Raw genomic sequence first — 16,483 nt, forward strand, 5'->3', positions numbered from 1 at the left:
ATTTCTCCAGAGATGCTGCCTGACTCGCAGAGTTACTCCAGCACTTTGTGGCAATCTTTGGTATGGACCAGCATCTGAAGTTCCTTCCAACACATTACTCTGGTTCTCAAATTAGAAATACGGCAGAGAGGAGAGACACTGCAGATTTTCTTTTTATAGAGCTTTATTAAATTAGTTTATTTGTATGTTAATCAGCAGCTTGTGGACACTATTAATTATATTAATTTTAATTCCAGATTTTACTGAGTTAGTTTAATTTAAGAACTTGTTGCAATGTATTTTGAACTCATGCTTCCTCTTTCATCAGAATAAACCTCTGGATCAATCACCCAGAAAGTTCACACTGTGCATAGAACAGTGGAATTTACACTACTTCGAGGCATCCCGTCTGGAGAATTGTTTACTGTCAGGTCTGTTTGTAGCTTACATTACTTCTCGGAATAAAAATGTATCATAGCATTATCTCTTCCTTGGCTTCTTTTCCTCAGAATATGAAACTGAAGCCCATGTTCCTCTTTAGTAGCTCAAGGACATATAGCTGCTTTCCACTGTTTCTGAATCCAAATCAATTTTCATCCTGTCTGGTCTAATTGTGGATTCCTAATCGCCATTCCTATGTGACTGCATGGATCAATAAAGTTGTGCAATTATTAAAATCAATACCAACTGGCCCTGGAGCCTCCTAACAATCTCCCTGATTAGTTATCTTCCCACCTGCTGGGATATCCATGAAGTGTCTAGACCAACAAGATGTTGATCTATCAAAACACATAACTGCTGTGCCAGATATATATTTGAAATCTGAATGACAACTACCTTTTGATTTGTGATAGAGGGGATGTTCCTTCTCTCTCTTCATTTCCTCGGATGCCTGCCTTGGACCGCAATTTATTTGCCTTTTATACAAGTTCAGTCAGCTGCTCACACCTCAACTGAGGTGAGTTAGAATGACAGGCATTATAGAAACCCAATCAATGTCCTAAAACCTGCTTGGAAGCTCAAGCCCACACACCACAGGTTTGTTTCCATTTAAAACAGGAGCACCGGATGCAGGCAGCAAAATGTCTTCCGAAGAAGAAAATTTAAAGAAAATGATTTATTAGTTATTCTCAGTAGTTGAATTACTAGAAATTAATTTATGAAGTATTCCATAAAATATTTTGGTTAATCATTAATTTAAAACTAGCATTGCTCAAATTCTTAATTAAAACTGAATAGATAGTGTTATGATTATTGCATCCATTTTCCATTCTAATTAAGATTTCCAGTTCAGCATTTCGTTTTCAAGCCTTTGCATGTGTTGTAACTTCCCATATTGTCAGCTGTGCAGACACTGATGATAATCCCACCCACGATGGGGACATCACACATAATTTAATTGATCACGCTTCATCAACCCACCCTGAACACTGGGACCATTTTTATCTATTCATTACAAAAAGGCCACAGACTTCCACTATCGGATTAATGGGCCTCTTCTTCTCACTTCCACCCATCCACCCCAAGTCATAGAGTCATACAGCATGGAAACAGGCCCTTCGGCTCAAATTTCCCATGCTGACCAGCATGCCCTATCTCCACTAGTCCCACCTGCCCATGTTTGCGCCGAATCCCTTTAATCCTTTCCTATCCACGTACTTGTATAAATGCCCTTTAAATGGATTAATACAAAGTTGAAACAGGCCCTTCGGCCCAACCTGCCCACACCAACAAAAGGATAGACATTGAGATTTAAACATTGAGATTTTCTTTTTGGCCTATCTAGCCAAAATGGAAAAATGGCCTGTCCCCCCTGACAGCCCTCGCCTCAAGCACAAATTAATCGCCGACAAGTGATTTACATCGAGATCCTTGGGAGGTGAGGAGGAAGTGTGGGGGGATTGAGGGAGAGGAGGGGGTAGGGAGGGAGAGGGAGGAGAAAGTGGTGGAGGGAGAGTGGGGGATGGAGAGAGTGGAGTGGGGGAGGTAGGGAGTGGGGGATAGAGGGAGAGGAGGGCAGTGAAGGAAGTGAGGAGGGATAGTGGGGGGGTGGGATGGGGTAGGTGATAAGTGGGTGAGGAGGGGGATAGGAGTGGGATAGAAGGAGAGGAGGGGTTAGAGAGGGGTGAGGGGTTAAGGAGGGAGAGAGGGAGTGACTGAGCGTAGGGGAGAGGGAGGGAGTGGGGGAGGGGAGGCAGAAAGGGGAATGTAGGAGGGTGAAGAGGAGGAGGTGGGAGGGATGAGGGATGAGGGATGAGGGGGAATAGAGGAGGATAGTGGTAGGAAGATAGATAGTCAGGTACTACAAGTACAAGCAGGTATATGCTTCCAAAAATGAGGAGATCAAACTGTGCTGAATGTATTAGGTTTACTGTCACCAAAGCTGAGGCATTCAAAGCAAACCATCCCACCTCCAATCCCCACCCCATAGTGAACATCATTGCTTTACTAATTACCTGCATAATCTGCAATTCATCTTTCTGTGACTCTTATGTGAAGACACCTACTGTACATTTTAAAGACTGTCCTCATTTTTTTCACCTCAAACTCAAATTTCAGTTATGCCAGCATTATAGACCATTTGCCATGTCCTGACTTATTCAGCTAAGCAATCTGTATCACATAGACATCCACTCACACAATTTTCCCACCAACTCTATCATCAGAAAAATATTACAACCTGTCATTAATATAGATTGTGAGCAGCTGAGTTTCAATCACCAATCTGCATGTCACCCCAATAACTACAGCTTGCCAATCTGAAAACTGTATATTTCTACTCTTCTTATTGTATGTAAACTAATCTATCTATCCATATCCAGGGGCCACAGTTTAAGAATAAGGGGTAGGTCATTTAGGACTGAGATGAGGAAAAACGTCTTCACCCAGAGAGTTGTGAATCTGTGGAATTCTCTGCCACAGAAGGCAGTGGAGGCCAATTCACTAGATGTTTTCAAGTGAGATTTAGCTCTTGGGCTAAAGGAATCAAAGGATATGGGGAAAAAGCACAAATGGGGTACTGATTTTGGATGATCAGCCATGATCATATTGAATAGCGGTGCTGGCTTGAACGGCTGAATGGCTTACACCTGCACCTATTTCCCTATGTTTCTATGTGTCTAGGAACCATTGCCCATGAACCCTTGGCTAATTATGGCCCTAGTAGCAGGCTGGGCATAAAGGAAGACACTAGGAACTGCAGATGCTGGAATCTTGAACAAAATACAAAGTGCTGGAATAACTCTGTGGATCAGTCTGAAGAAGGGTCCTGAGCCAAATTATTGCCAATCCATTTCTTCCACATATGCTGCTTGGCCTGTTGAGTTAATCCAGCACTTTATGTTTTGGTATAAAGGAATCTTAAAATAGAAATGTAAAAAAATCAATACTCCCTTCATCCCAATGTTCCATTGTAAGTAGGCAAACACACTATTCTCAGGCCTCTGCTTCCTCACTAGGTACATTGATCATTGTTTTCCTCTCAGTACTCCTCAATGTAGCAATCTAATGCATCATAAATGGACAATAGAGCCACATCTTGTGTTGTATTCCCGTCTCTAAATACTGTATGAAAGAATTGATCTTATTGAACCCAGGGTCACTAACTCTGTTGATCTTCGAGCTGTTCATAAAATTAGAGTCTCTTAGGCCAAGTAGCAGCCGTTAATAACGTTAACTTTAATACCGTTAAATGTAAAAAGGCCTATTTTGGTTCATTCAAAATAACGAAACAAATGAATAGAAAATTACCCCATTGTGTACCCTCCTCTTTGCTCTATCTATAGTGCTTCAGTTTAACATGATGGTACTTTTATGTATAGTATCTGATCAGCTTGGATAACATGCAAAACAAAGTTTTTCACGGTATCTTGAAATACATGATAATAATAATAAACCTAAACTTAATATTGAATTTTGTAGAAATGGAAAAGGTGACTTTTCAGGTCAAGAAGGGTCTCGACCCGAAACATCACCTATTTCTTTTCTCCAGAGGTACTGCCTGACCCACTGAGTTACTCCAGCCTTTTGTGCCTGACCTTGGTTTAAACCCACATCTGCAGTTCCTCCCAATACATCGATTTTTGTAAGTCACCTTTTCCACAACAGTACATAAAATGCAAACATATACCAACAGATTCTGGACTGAAATCAGGATCAAATTTCGTATGCAACACAACACAAACAGCTTCCCTGGATAAACTTTGTTTTATTAATATTTACCTGTGTTTGGCTCAAGACTGTTTTATCACTCGCTTTGTTTTTCTGCTCTCAAAATGCTGAAGACCTTTCCATTGTACAAAATTGACATTGGTGTCAAGCCAATCAGGATTAGATAGGTAAAATGCACAAGAAAATGTAGATACTGTTCCAACATAGTTTCTTGTTTGCATTAATGCAGTATATTAATGGTCTCCGACATGAGCTAACTGACTAAGATTATTAGACACAAAATGCTGGAGTAACTCAGCAGCACAGGCAGCATCTCTGGAGAGAAAGAATGGGTGATGTTTTGGGTCGAGACCCTTCAGGGTTTCCCTTCAGGGAAACAGATATACCTGCCTTGAAATTGTGTGGCATTAATTTGCTAACTTAAATCCTTGGCTATCCTACCAGGAAACCAGAGAAGACAGTTTACACAAACTGGTGTTTAGACAAGTGAGAGGTGATCTGATCAAAATTCTGAATGGGGCTGGTAGATGAGGTGTGGAGAGCCTGTTAAGGCTAGAGAATCAGAAAAAAGGAAAGATTAACTCAAGATAAAGGGTTTGGAGTTTATGATCAAAGGATGGAAAATGTATCTTCCAAAGGGGGTTGTGGATTATGCATACTCAAGACTGAAGTCGATATTTTTTGGACATTAGGAAATAGATTTCATATCAGGCAGAAAAGTGAAACACTATCAGTTATGCCAGAATATATGTGACAGATCGCACAATCTCCTCGTGCTTCAATTTCATCATTATACAAAATAAAATATTTTTTGAAATCGAAGAGGAGAAGCATTTAAAACAATATATATTAAAATAAATTAAAGAAAGACTTGAAAAGGTTGTTGGAATATTTATAAAACATTAATTTCCTTTACGTGATTTCTTGAGTCAATGTCCACAAAATCTATGCTGCACCCAGTAGATTATTTCCTAAGGACCGAATCAAAAGCTGGAAACAATTAACATCAGCCAATATATAACAAAATGTTTATATGTTGTAATTTCAGATAATAAAAAAAGCAAAAGTTGATATCATTACCTCCAGACAGATACATATATTATTATTAACAGCAGGAGAGTCAACGAGGAAACTCCACAACCAACGATCAGAGTGACTGAAGGTAGAATCACTTTATCCATGCTCTAGGAGAAAATCAGATAAAGCAAATTATTATGAATAACAATGAAGATGTATCACAATGATTAGCACTACGAGTTTTATACTTGGTTTTAGACTTATTCTTCCATTGTAACTTCAATGCTTTATTCGGGACAATCATTTCTGTTTCATATTTAACACAATGTCATAACATGTCCACCAAGATAGATGTTGCAAGGAATCATTAGAGTTATACTTTCCAATAACACGTACCCCAGAAATGGATCCATCAGCCCATCCTATCCATGCCTTACTTTTCCCATTTGCCTTCATTAGGTCCATATCTATATATTGCACATTTCAGTATATGTCTAAATACCTTTTAAATGTATTAGTTACATCAGATTTCACTATCACCTCTACATACCAGACATCGAAACCCTCTTGACACTCAGATCCCCTTTAAAACTCCTTTGTCTCACCTTAAATCAAAGTCCTCTTGTTTTTGATTCCCATACCATGAGAAGAAGATTTTGACAATGTATGCTTCTCATAATTTTAGATGTCTCTATCAGGTCAGTATCAGCTTCCTTCACGCAAGGGAAATCATAGCCTCGGCTATCCAATCTCTCCCCATTACTAAAGGCCAATCCAGTCATTATAGAATAGAATAGAATAGAATAGTTTCTTTATTGTCATTGTAACATGGACCATGTACAACGAAATTTAAAATGTCAGCCAGTCAGTGCAGCATTCAAACATTTCTAAAAGCTAACGATACATACACGGTAAAATAATAAAGATAAACAACTAAATAAATATCACAAACAAAGCACGCATACACACCCAACCCTCCATCCTTCTGTCGATTTCACAGTTACCACAGTCCCTTAGTCTGTATCGCCCCTGTGTTCCTTGGCGGCTACATTTAGTGCTTTTATAGCAGTGGGGTAAAAACTGTTTTTTAGTCTGTTCGTCCTTGTCCTTGTAGATCTGTACCGTCTGCCTGACGGCAACAGTTCAAACAGGGAGTGTCCGGGGTGGGAAATGTCCTTTATGATATTCTGGGTTTTTTTGGTGCAGCGGGAACTGTGTAAGTCCTCCAAGGTAAGGAGAGGGCAGCCGACAATCCTCTGGGCGTTGTCAATGGGCGTTATCCTGGCGAATCACCTGTGCCATCTCCCAATGACAACTACATCCTTGAAGACTTCTTTGAAGGCACAATTTTGCACTGTGTAGAGACTTGGGTTAGCTTTGGTTTCTGAAACATGGGAGGAGCATTGATATTCACTGACTATTGATGATCTTGATGGAACTTAGCCAGTATACTAAATTCTGTTGGGGATACCGAAGGGTCTCAACCCGAAACATCGCCCATTCCTTCTATCCAGAGATGCTGCTTGTCCCGCTGAGTTACCAAATTCTGTTCTTGTTTTTTTGCAGTTCAATGGCTTTGCCTCAAGGCAATGACTAATGCTCACAGCAACGCTGCCTTTTAGTCTAGTTAATGTCTTTGGGTTATTCAATTGTCAAATGTGTCACTACAAGGTCGGATTTACTTGCTTCCAATATCCACACAAGCGCATATTCCTTCCCCAGCTAAAACAGGTGTAGGGACCTCAGCTGACATTTTGTCCTCCCAGTCATTACTCTAGTTAACCCTAGCACCTCAAACATTTCTCCAGCTGAGGTCAAGCTGATCAACACCAATCCAGGAATCAAACTAAGCCTTTCTTTTTCCTCAGTGAAGCTTGATGTGTAACCGAGCCAAATACGGAGCCTTTTAAAATTAAAACTAGGATAAGACAAGATTCAAGATTCAAGCAAATTCAAGATTCAAGAGAGTTTATTGTCATGTGTCCCTGATAGTACAATGAAATTCTTGCTTTGCTTCAGCACAAGTGAACATAGTTTGCATGACTACAGAATAGATCAGTGTGGCCATATGCCATTGTATAAATATATACACATATGAATAAATAAAGTGATAAAGTGCAAATAACAGATGGGTTATTAATGTTCAGAGTTTTGTCCGAGCCAGGTTTAGTAACCTGATGGCTGTGGGGAAGTAGCTATTCCTGAACTTGGTTGTTGCAGTCTTCAGGCTCCCCTACCTTCTACCTGAAGGTAGCGGGGAGATGAGTGTGTGGCCAGAATGATGTGGGTCCTTGATGATACTGCCAGCCTTTTTGAGGCAGCGACTGCGATAAATCCCATAGATGGAAGGGAGGTCAGAGCCGATGATGGACTGGGCAGTGTTTACTACTTTTTTGTAGTCTTTCCCTTTCGAGGGCGCTCAAGTTGCTGAACCAAGCCACGATGCAACTGGTCAGCATGCTCTGCACCTGTAGAAATTAGAGAGAGTTCTCCTTGACAAACCGACTCTCCGTAATCTTCTCAGGAAGTAGAGGTGCTGATGTGCTTTCTTAATAATTGCATCAGTGTTCTCGAACCAGGAAAGATCTTCCGAGATGTGCACGCCCAGGAATTTGAAGCTATTGACCCTTTCAACCATCGACCTGTTGATATATAAGGGATTGTGTGTCCCCATCCTACTCCTTCCAGAGTCCACAATCAGTTCCTTGGTTTTGCTGGTGTTGAGGGCCAGGTTATTGTGCTGGCACCATATGGACAATCGCTCAGTCTCTCTTCTATACTCTGACAACGCAGATTGGTGGGATACAAGTGCCCAGCATACCAAAATCCTAATCACAAGTTGTGATCATTTAAATACATTGGTAGGGAAATTCTATTCTTCATGTGCAGGAAGGGAAAATCCAACCGAAATTTACAAATTCTCAATGGACATGTTCAGAGCATTAATATACAGGTTTGAAGTTTTACATATACCCTCGCTGTCATTACTAAATAAGGATTCACCAAAAAATGGAGTGACAGATTGAAAACAAATGAATGCCTGTATAACTGCCTACTGAGACACTGTAAATCTACATCCATTACCAAATATAACAAGAGCCTTATATTGCGAGACTCCTCCTGTCAATTTTAAAATTATAAATCCTTACATACAGTTTTATGAAAAACTTCAAACTGTATTTGTGCCTTCCCCACCACCTTAGTCCGATCAGCACCTTTGCCTTTAGTGGGGGTACTACAAGGCCAATGTTGAGAGTTGTACAATTATAGTGTAAAAATGATAAATTTGACAAAGGAAATTATAATTACAATGGAGAAATAAAAATAAGGACACAATGAGGACTTCATAATTGATACTGTATGTCACAGACATTCAGCACGGAAGCAAGCACTTTGGCCCATTCCACCATGCCGACTGAGATAACCCATCGAAGCTAGTCCCATTTGCCTATGTTTGGCCCAAATCCCACTACTCCTTTCCTATCCATCCACTTGTCCAAATGTCATCCCCTCCAAACTTGGCAACATCCTCTTAATTCTTCTCTGCATTCTATCATATGGCATCTTTCCAATTGCATAGTGACCAAAACTGAACACAATATTCCAAGTACTCCAAGTATTGAGTATAGAAGTTGGGACGCTATGTTGCACAAGGTGTTGGTGAAGCCATATTTGTACTGTATTCAGTTTTGGTCACCCTGCTACATGATGGGTGTCATTAATCTGGAAAAAATGCAAGAATTTTGGTGTGGATTTGGCGTGGATACGTGGATTTTGCCAGGAATTGAAGGGCTGAGCTATAAGAAGAAATTGGGAAGCCTAAGACTTAATTCCTTGGAGTGCAAGAAGATAAGGGGCGATCTTATAGAGGAAAATAAAATCATGAGGAGAATTTTACCCAGGACAGAGGAATCAAAAAACAGAGGATATAGGTTTAACACAAGAGGGGCAAGATTTAATAGGGATCTGAGGGGCAACCTTTTTACTCAGAGAGTCATGGGTATATGGAACGAACTGCAAGAGAAGGCAATTGAGACATTTTAAAAACATTTGGACAGATTGTTGGATAGGATAGGTTTCGAGGGATATGGGCCAAATGCGGGCAAATGTCATCCCCTCCAAACTTGGCAACATCTTCTTAAGGGCCTGTTTCTGTGCAGGACGACACTATGACTCCATTCATCAATGTCTTATACAACTGTAACATAACATTGCTACTTCTATACTCAATACTTGACTGATGAAGACCAGAGTGTCAAAAGCCTTCTTCACCAACCTATCCACCTATGATGGCAATTATTGTCTGAATCTCAATGCTTCACAACATTTCCCAGGACCCTAGCACTCACTGTGAAGGTCCTGCCCTAGTTTGACTTCCCAAAATGCAACACCTCATAGTTAATTGAATTAAACTCTATTTAATAATAATAATAATAATAATAATAATAATAATAATAATAATAATAATAATAATAAATGTTATTTTCGGGCGCCTTTCAAAGTCTCAAGGACACCTGACAAAAATTAACAGAAGAGAAAAAAACATATAGTCGGAGAAAAATAAATAATGATATCATCAATACACAAATTAAAGATAGAAATCGCTCCAAAGACACAAATTCAAAAAATCAAAAAACACAATGTGAAGAGAGAGCAGCGGCAGCTAAAGCGTGCCAGTGTCCACTCTCTCTTCCAACAGCCATCTTGGACACAGACTGACATAGTAACTTACACACAGAAAAATCATCCCCCCACAGTGGATACCACTGTGGGGGAAGGCACAAAGTCCAGTCCCCATCCCCAGTTCACCCAAAGTCAGGCCTATTGAGGCCACCGCTATTGCCTCTACGGAGGCCCGATGTTCCTGGCCGTTCTGGCCGGGTGGTGGTGCCCCAGCGTCGGGAGAGTCCTCACAGCGGCTGGGCCACCTGGAACGGCCGCTTCCTAGCAGGGGATTGTCGGCTTCCGAAGCCGACAAGGTCGCGCCGGGTTGGAGCTCCCAGGCTCCCGATGTTAAAGTCAGCGCCGCCCGCTCCGCTCCGCAGACCCGCAGCCCGGAGGTGTTGATCTCGGCGGTCACAGTTCACCAGAGCTCCAGCGCGTCGATCCAGCGCAGCGACCCAGGCAAGGCATCGCCCGCTCCGCTCTGCGATAGCGCTCCAGCGCTGTGCCGCCAACGAAGCCGAGGTGCTGGGCGGTCCCCGCCAGGAAACGGCGCTCCACGCCCGCTGGTAGGCCACGAGGACGAGTCGACGGGCAGCCCGGAGAAAAAAGCTGCCTCACTGACCAGGTAGGGACCTAGAAGTATAATTACCTCCTTCCCCCCACATTAAGAATTATTTGCCATTCCTTAGCCCAGTTGATCAAGATCCCACTTACTAATCATGCCTTGTACATTCTCGTCCAATTTCTATGCACCTTAATGCATGGAAATCTGTCCCTAAACCTCGCTTCATCTAGAAACCTTGCTTTATTTGGAGACTGCTCCGTCTAATTTCTAATTAATTTAATATAATATAAATAAACCTGATGTAAATATGTCATACACTCTGTTACATCGATAATCACATTAAGAAAAGAAGGCAAGATTTTAAAGCAGCTGAGTGAAATCAACAGGGTTGTGTGCATTTCTCGGATTTCAGGGGGTAACATTGAAAGATTTACAGCTAAACCTCTCATTATCCTGTTGATTGTGGACTACCTGCGGGAGGCTGCTGACTCATACAGCATACATCAAAAGCCAATCAATCTTTTCAAGACATGGTTTCTTCAATAATAATTAAACAGAGGAGGAAAGCCAAAGGTTAATTAAGAGACCAATGCCTGGTCAACAAGTTCTACACTGCATCTGCATTTCAGTTTTACTGCAGTCAAGTAGAACTGAATTCAGATGCAGAGTACAGCTCAGTACTAGCTGGTCCGTATGAACAGTGAGACTGGCAAGCTGCGTCTGTGCAAAGGAAAAGATGCTGGAGGAACTCAGTGGGTCAGGCAGCATCTGTGGAGGGAATGGACAGGCAATTTGTTGGGTTGACACCCTTTTTCAGACTGTTTCTGTATTGTAAGTCTCTAAGATCCAATAACTTGGAGAGCAGGAGCAGAATTCCAAGTCAACAAGTTGAACTATGCATCTCAAAGGTCAGTTTATTGTCACATGTCCCCTGAAATGAATTTTGAAGGAAAATCACAATGCACTGCCATGACTAGGCAGTTTTTTTGTGCTCCCAACGAAAAATATCTTTTTTTTTGAACAAGGAACTTGTGCTTTCATTGGATAGTAATGTTTTCCTTTATATTTCATAAGTTCATGTTCTTGCAGAAGAATGAGACCATTTGGTCCATCAAGTCCACTCTGCTATTCAATCATGGCTGATCTATCTTTCCCTCTCAATCCCATTCTCCTGCCTTCTCCTCATAACCCCTGACACCCATACAAATCAAGAATCTATCAATCTCCACTTTAAAAATATCCATTGACTTGGCCTCCACAGCAATCTGTGGCAATGAATTCCAGATTCACCACCCTCTGACTAATTCCTCCTCATCACCTTTCCAAAGGCAAGTTCTTTCATTCTGAGGCTATGGCCTCTGGTCCAAGACTCACTCACTAGTGGAAACATCCTCTCCAATTCAATCTATCCAGGCCTTTCACTATTTGACTTCACTATTTTCAATGGTAGACAAAAGTGCTGGAGAAACTCAGCGGGTGAGGCATAATCTATGGAGCAAAGGAAATAGGCAACGTTTCGGGCCGAAACCCTTCTTCAGACACTAACAGTAATATGGAAAATGATAGCTCCTTGTATGCATGTTGAAAGCAAGTGGCAAATCTCAATGCCCATTTTCAAATATCTTGCTGTGATTTGATTAGGTTAAGAAACCTGTCTGTCAGTTCTAGTTACACACTTTAAGATATCACTGCCATTTACTTCAACAGCCCACAAAAAGCAGTAGCTAGATAAATGGTACGTTTTCAACCAATTTGCTGAAGATAATTTCTGCTTCACATTTACTATTCACTACATCTTGAGACTGAAAGTGAAAGCAACAGTACAATTTCCACAGAAATAACGTATATTATAAACTTTTTTGTGATTATTATTCTGCGCAGAACAATTATGTACAAATATAATTTATCATTAATTGAAATGGGAAGATAAGCTGTAATGGTTTCAAAGTTAATATTTTCTAAATCGCATCCAATTATTCCAAAAATAAAATCAAGTTAGTCCCCCAGCAAAGATTAAATGTTTTTGATACCTATTTGCATAAATTATGAATAAAGTGAACACACGTTCCTTATAATAACACAAAATGCTCAAAAACATGTATTTTATTAATGTCTTGGTGTTGATTATACTTCACATGAACATCACCTCAAAATCTAATATGCATAATACAGCTGAGAGCTGTGCATAATATAAAAATTACAGTGGAGATCCAAAAAAAGTTATAAAGCTGTACTGACATAGAAATTGAGAAAACCTTCGGCCTTCTCCTGCACTACAGAAACAGGCCCTTCAGCCCACCACATCACTTCTGACCTACACTAATCCCAGTTGTTGGCATTAGTCTATCTATCAGTTTAAAGCTTGCTATTTAAGCATAATAAGGGCAAAGAGCCAAACGTATTGATTTGGAAGCCAATGTGAAAGGAAACTAATGTAATGTGTATGTAATAAATATATACTGATACAGTGATATTGAGATGCAGTGCAGAAACTGGCCCTTCAGCCCACAGGTCCTTGCCGCCCAGTGATCCCCGCTCACTAAGGGTATCCTGCACACATGAGGGACAATTTACAATTAAACCAAGACAATTAACATCCAAACCTGTACGTCTTTGGAGTGTGGGAGAAAGTGTTGTAGTGTGGGAAGAAGCAAGAAATCCCAAAGAAAACCCACGCAGGTCACAGAGAGAATGTACAAACTACACACAGATACATCCATAATCTGTCCCGACAGTGCTGACTTCCCTATGTTTCTCTGTGATTTTCCAAATAATATCGTTCCATATAATTGCCTCTAAAATATAATTTCTATATGATGTTAAGCTGATTGTCCTGCAGCCATAGGTTAATTGTCCTTTCATTATTTTAAATAGGGAGATATTTGTGCTCATGCATTTTTGGTCACCGTCCGCACATGTGAGAGGTTTGTGGATCCCACCACAGTGGCAATCTTTGCTTCCCTTTTAAACTAGGATTGGTCATACCTGACGAGAAGGCTTTGTCCCTGTGACTGTGTGGGTTTCTCCCTGTGACTGTGTGGGTTTCCTCCACATGCTGCAGTTTCTTCCCACATTCCAAAGATGTCCAGATTTACGGGTTAATTGGCCCGAATGTGTAGGATAGAACTAGTGTACGGGGTGATCGCTAGTTGGCGTGGACTCAGTGGGAAGAATGACCAATTTTCACACTGTATCTCTAAACTGAACTGAAACTAAACTAAACAATTTATTTTATCAGATAACTCAACAAAGTTGAGTTATCTGATAAAATAATGTAGATGGCTAATGAGGGCAGTGCAGTTGGTGTCACAGCATTAAAGATAGGAGACAAAGTCTGACAGTGGATTTCCCATCAAAAATGAACCAAACACAATGAGGAATAATTAAGAAGCTAAGAAAAAACTCAAATGTCTACAGCAGATGAGTGTTATGAATAGTCACACTGCAGACAAAAACTTTGTTTTGAAGAATGAGGAGAGTAACTAATATTAAATGAAGCCACAAGGAACTGCAGATGCTGGTTTACAAAAAAAGTCACAAAGTGCTGGAATAACTCAGCGATTTAGGCAGCACCTTTGGAGTACATGGATAGGCACCAATTCGGGTCAGGACCCTTCTTCAGACTGCTTGTAGTTGGGGGGGGGGGAGAACGCTGGAAAGAAGTGGGGGCAGGAACAAGATAGGCAAGTGATAAATGGGCACAGGAGAGGAGGATTTTTGATTGGCAGATGGGTGGACAAAGGCTCGAGATAAAAAGGAAACAAATGGCTGTCAGATAAGGAGAGACAAAGAACCTTGTGTTTCCTTTTCATCTCTAGTCTTAGTCCACCCGTGTGCCAATCATAACACTCATACTTGCAACTACCCTAACACTTGCCAGACTTGGTCCTGACCCCACGTCTTTACAGCTTTCTCCCCCCTCCCTACTAGAATCAGCTTAAAGAAAGGTTCTTCCTGAAATATTGCCTATCCATGTCCTCCAGAGATGCTGCCTCACCAGCCAGTTCTTTGTGTCTTTTTTTGTAAATCAGCATCTGCAGTTCCTTTAATCTTTATTTAGCATTTAGTTCCTGTCCTCAGATTTTAAAAACTTTTTTTTCTGCAGTGTGCCTACTCATAAAATGAGGCTGTCAAAGTCTTTACTCATCTTCAGTATTCCTCAAAATTGTGTAGCATCAAATTGGTATGAAGTCTATTGTGTCAGACTTTGTCACCTAACCTTGAATAGTGTAAAAAAAACTAATTTATATAATTTGAAATGGGGCAGAGAGATAGATGTGTAGAAAGGAAATGCAGATGCTGCTTTATATCGAAGGTAAACACAAAGTGCTAGAGTGACTCAGCGGGTCAGGCAGCATCTCTGGAGAAAATGGATGGATGACATCACCCATTCTTTTTCTTCAGAGATGCTGCCTGACCTGCAGAGTTACTCCAACATTTTGTGTCGATCTTCTACCCCCTTGCTCTTCGAAAATCGATGCATCTCTGCCTTAAAATATTTAAAGCATAAGTCTTCACTTTCCATTGAAGATGAACATAGAAACATAGAAAATAGGTGCAGGAGTAGGCCATTCGGCCCTTCGAGCCTGCACCGCCATTCGATATGATCATGGTTGATCATCCAACTCAGTATCCCATTCCTGCCTTCTCTCCATACCCCCTGATCCATTTAGCCACAAGGGCCACATCTAACTCCCTCTTAAATATATCCAATGAACTGGCCTCAACTCCCTTCTGTGGCAGAGAATTCTACAGATTCACCACTCATTGTGTAAAAAATGATTTTCTCATCTCGGTCCTAAAAGACTTCCCTCTTATCCTTAAACTGTGACCCCTAGTTCTGGACTTCCCCAACATCGGGAATAATCTTCCTGCATCTAGCCTGTCCAACCCCTTAAAAATTTTGTAAGTTTCTATAAGATCCCCCCTTAATCTTCTGAATTCCAGCATGTACAAGCCAAGTCTATCCAGTCTTTCTTCATATGAAAGTCCTGACATCCCAGGAATCAGTCTGGTGAACCTTCTCTGTACTCCCTCTATGGCAAGAATGTCTTTCCTCAGATTAGGAGACCAAAACTGTACGCAATACTCCAGGTGTGGTCTCACCAAGACCCTGTACAACTGCAGTAGAACCTCCCTGCTCTTATACTCAAATCCTTTTGCCATATAAAATGAGCAATCCATATACACATGATTGTGAGAAAAACAATTCTCCTCATTTCTTTTCTGTCTTAAATGGGTAACATCCTCTCCATATCAATCAGCAGGATTTTAATCTGGCCTTGACTTTAAACTCTTATGCCCCTGTCTCACTTAGGATACCTGAACGGAAACCTCTGGAGACTTTGCGTCCCACCCAAGGTTTGCATGCGGTTCCAGGAGGATCTCGGAGATTTTTGTCAGTCTCCCTACCTGGTTCCACTACCTGCAACCTCCGGCAACCACCTGCAACCTCCGGGAACCGCACGGAAACCTTGGGCGGGGCGCAAAGTCTCCAGAGGTTTCCATTCAGGTTTCCCAAGTAGGACAGGGGCAGAAGCAAAGCAAAGAGAGAAAACTTTGCAAGAGAAATTAATTAAAGGGCCCCTACTGTGGACCAGTCTACATCTTTGTATTTGTAATGCCCTAATGCACTATACATTACTTCTGGTTCTCAGAGTACTTACAGCAGAGTACTTGCTGAAAGAAATGCCAAAATCTCTGCAAAGTGATGAGCAGCCTCTGTATGTATTCTATTTAGCTTAAAAGGTTGAGAGGTGGAACTAGTCAACATTTCTGACATAAGGAATCAATTGGATAGAATAAATGGAGAAAGAAGAATCCATTCTTATGAGCAAATTCTGATGAAATTAACACAATCTCAAAATAGTTTTAAGAACTGAAATTGGGCTTCACCTGTTCATGTATATTTGCAATATGGAGATCTATTTGTGAAAGTCAATGGATGCTCAGATAGTGGAGCTAATGATGATTCGGAATGACTTATTTATATGAGCTCAAATCTCAATATTGGATCTCTTAGCTAGTTAAAGGGTGGTGTTATCAGATTGACATAAACTAACTGAATGACAAAGTTGGCTCAAAAAT

General features: G+C 40.9%; 1 protein-coding gene across 8 annotated transcripts in view; it reads right to left on the bottom strand.

The window, feature by feature from the left end:
• Positions 1-16,483, bottom strand: part of adgrb1a (adhesion G protein-coupled receptor B1a) — a 549,195-nt gene that overhangs the window by 120,304 nt on the left and 412,408 nt on the right. For all 8 annotated transcript variants that reach the window (XM_055633873.1, XM_055633875.1, XM_055633876.1 and 5 more), the window contains one exon: positions 5,230-5,333. In XM_055633873.1, coding sequence (XP_055489848.1) covers positions 5,230-5,333 — 104 coding nt within the window. The remainder of the gene's footprint in view (positions 1-5,229; positions 5,334-16,483) is intronic.

The sequence above is a fragment of the Leucoraja erinacea genome, chromosome 4, assembly GCF_028641065.1.
Source record: "Leucoraja erinacea ecotype New England chromosome 4, Leri_hhj_1, whole genome shotgun sequence".
Classification (NCBI taxonomy): Eukaryota; Metazoa; Chordata; class Chondrichthyes; order Rajiformes; family Rajidae; genus Leucoraja; species Leucoraja erinaceus.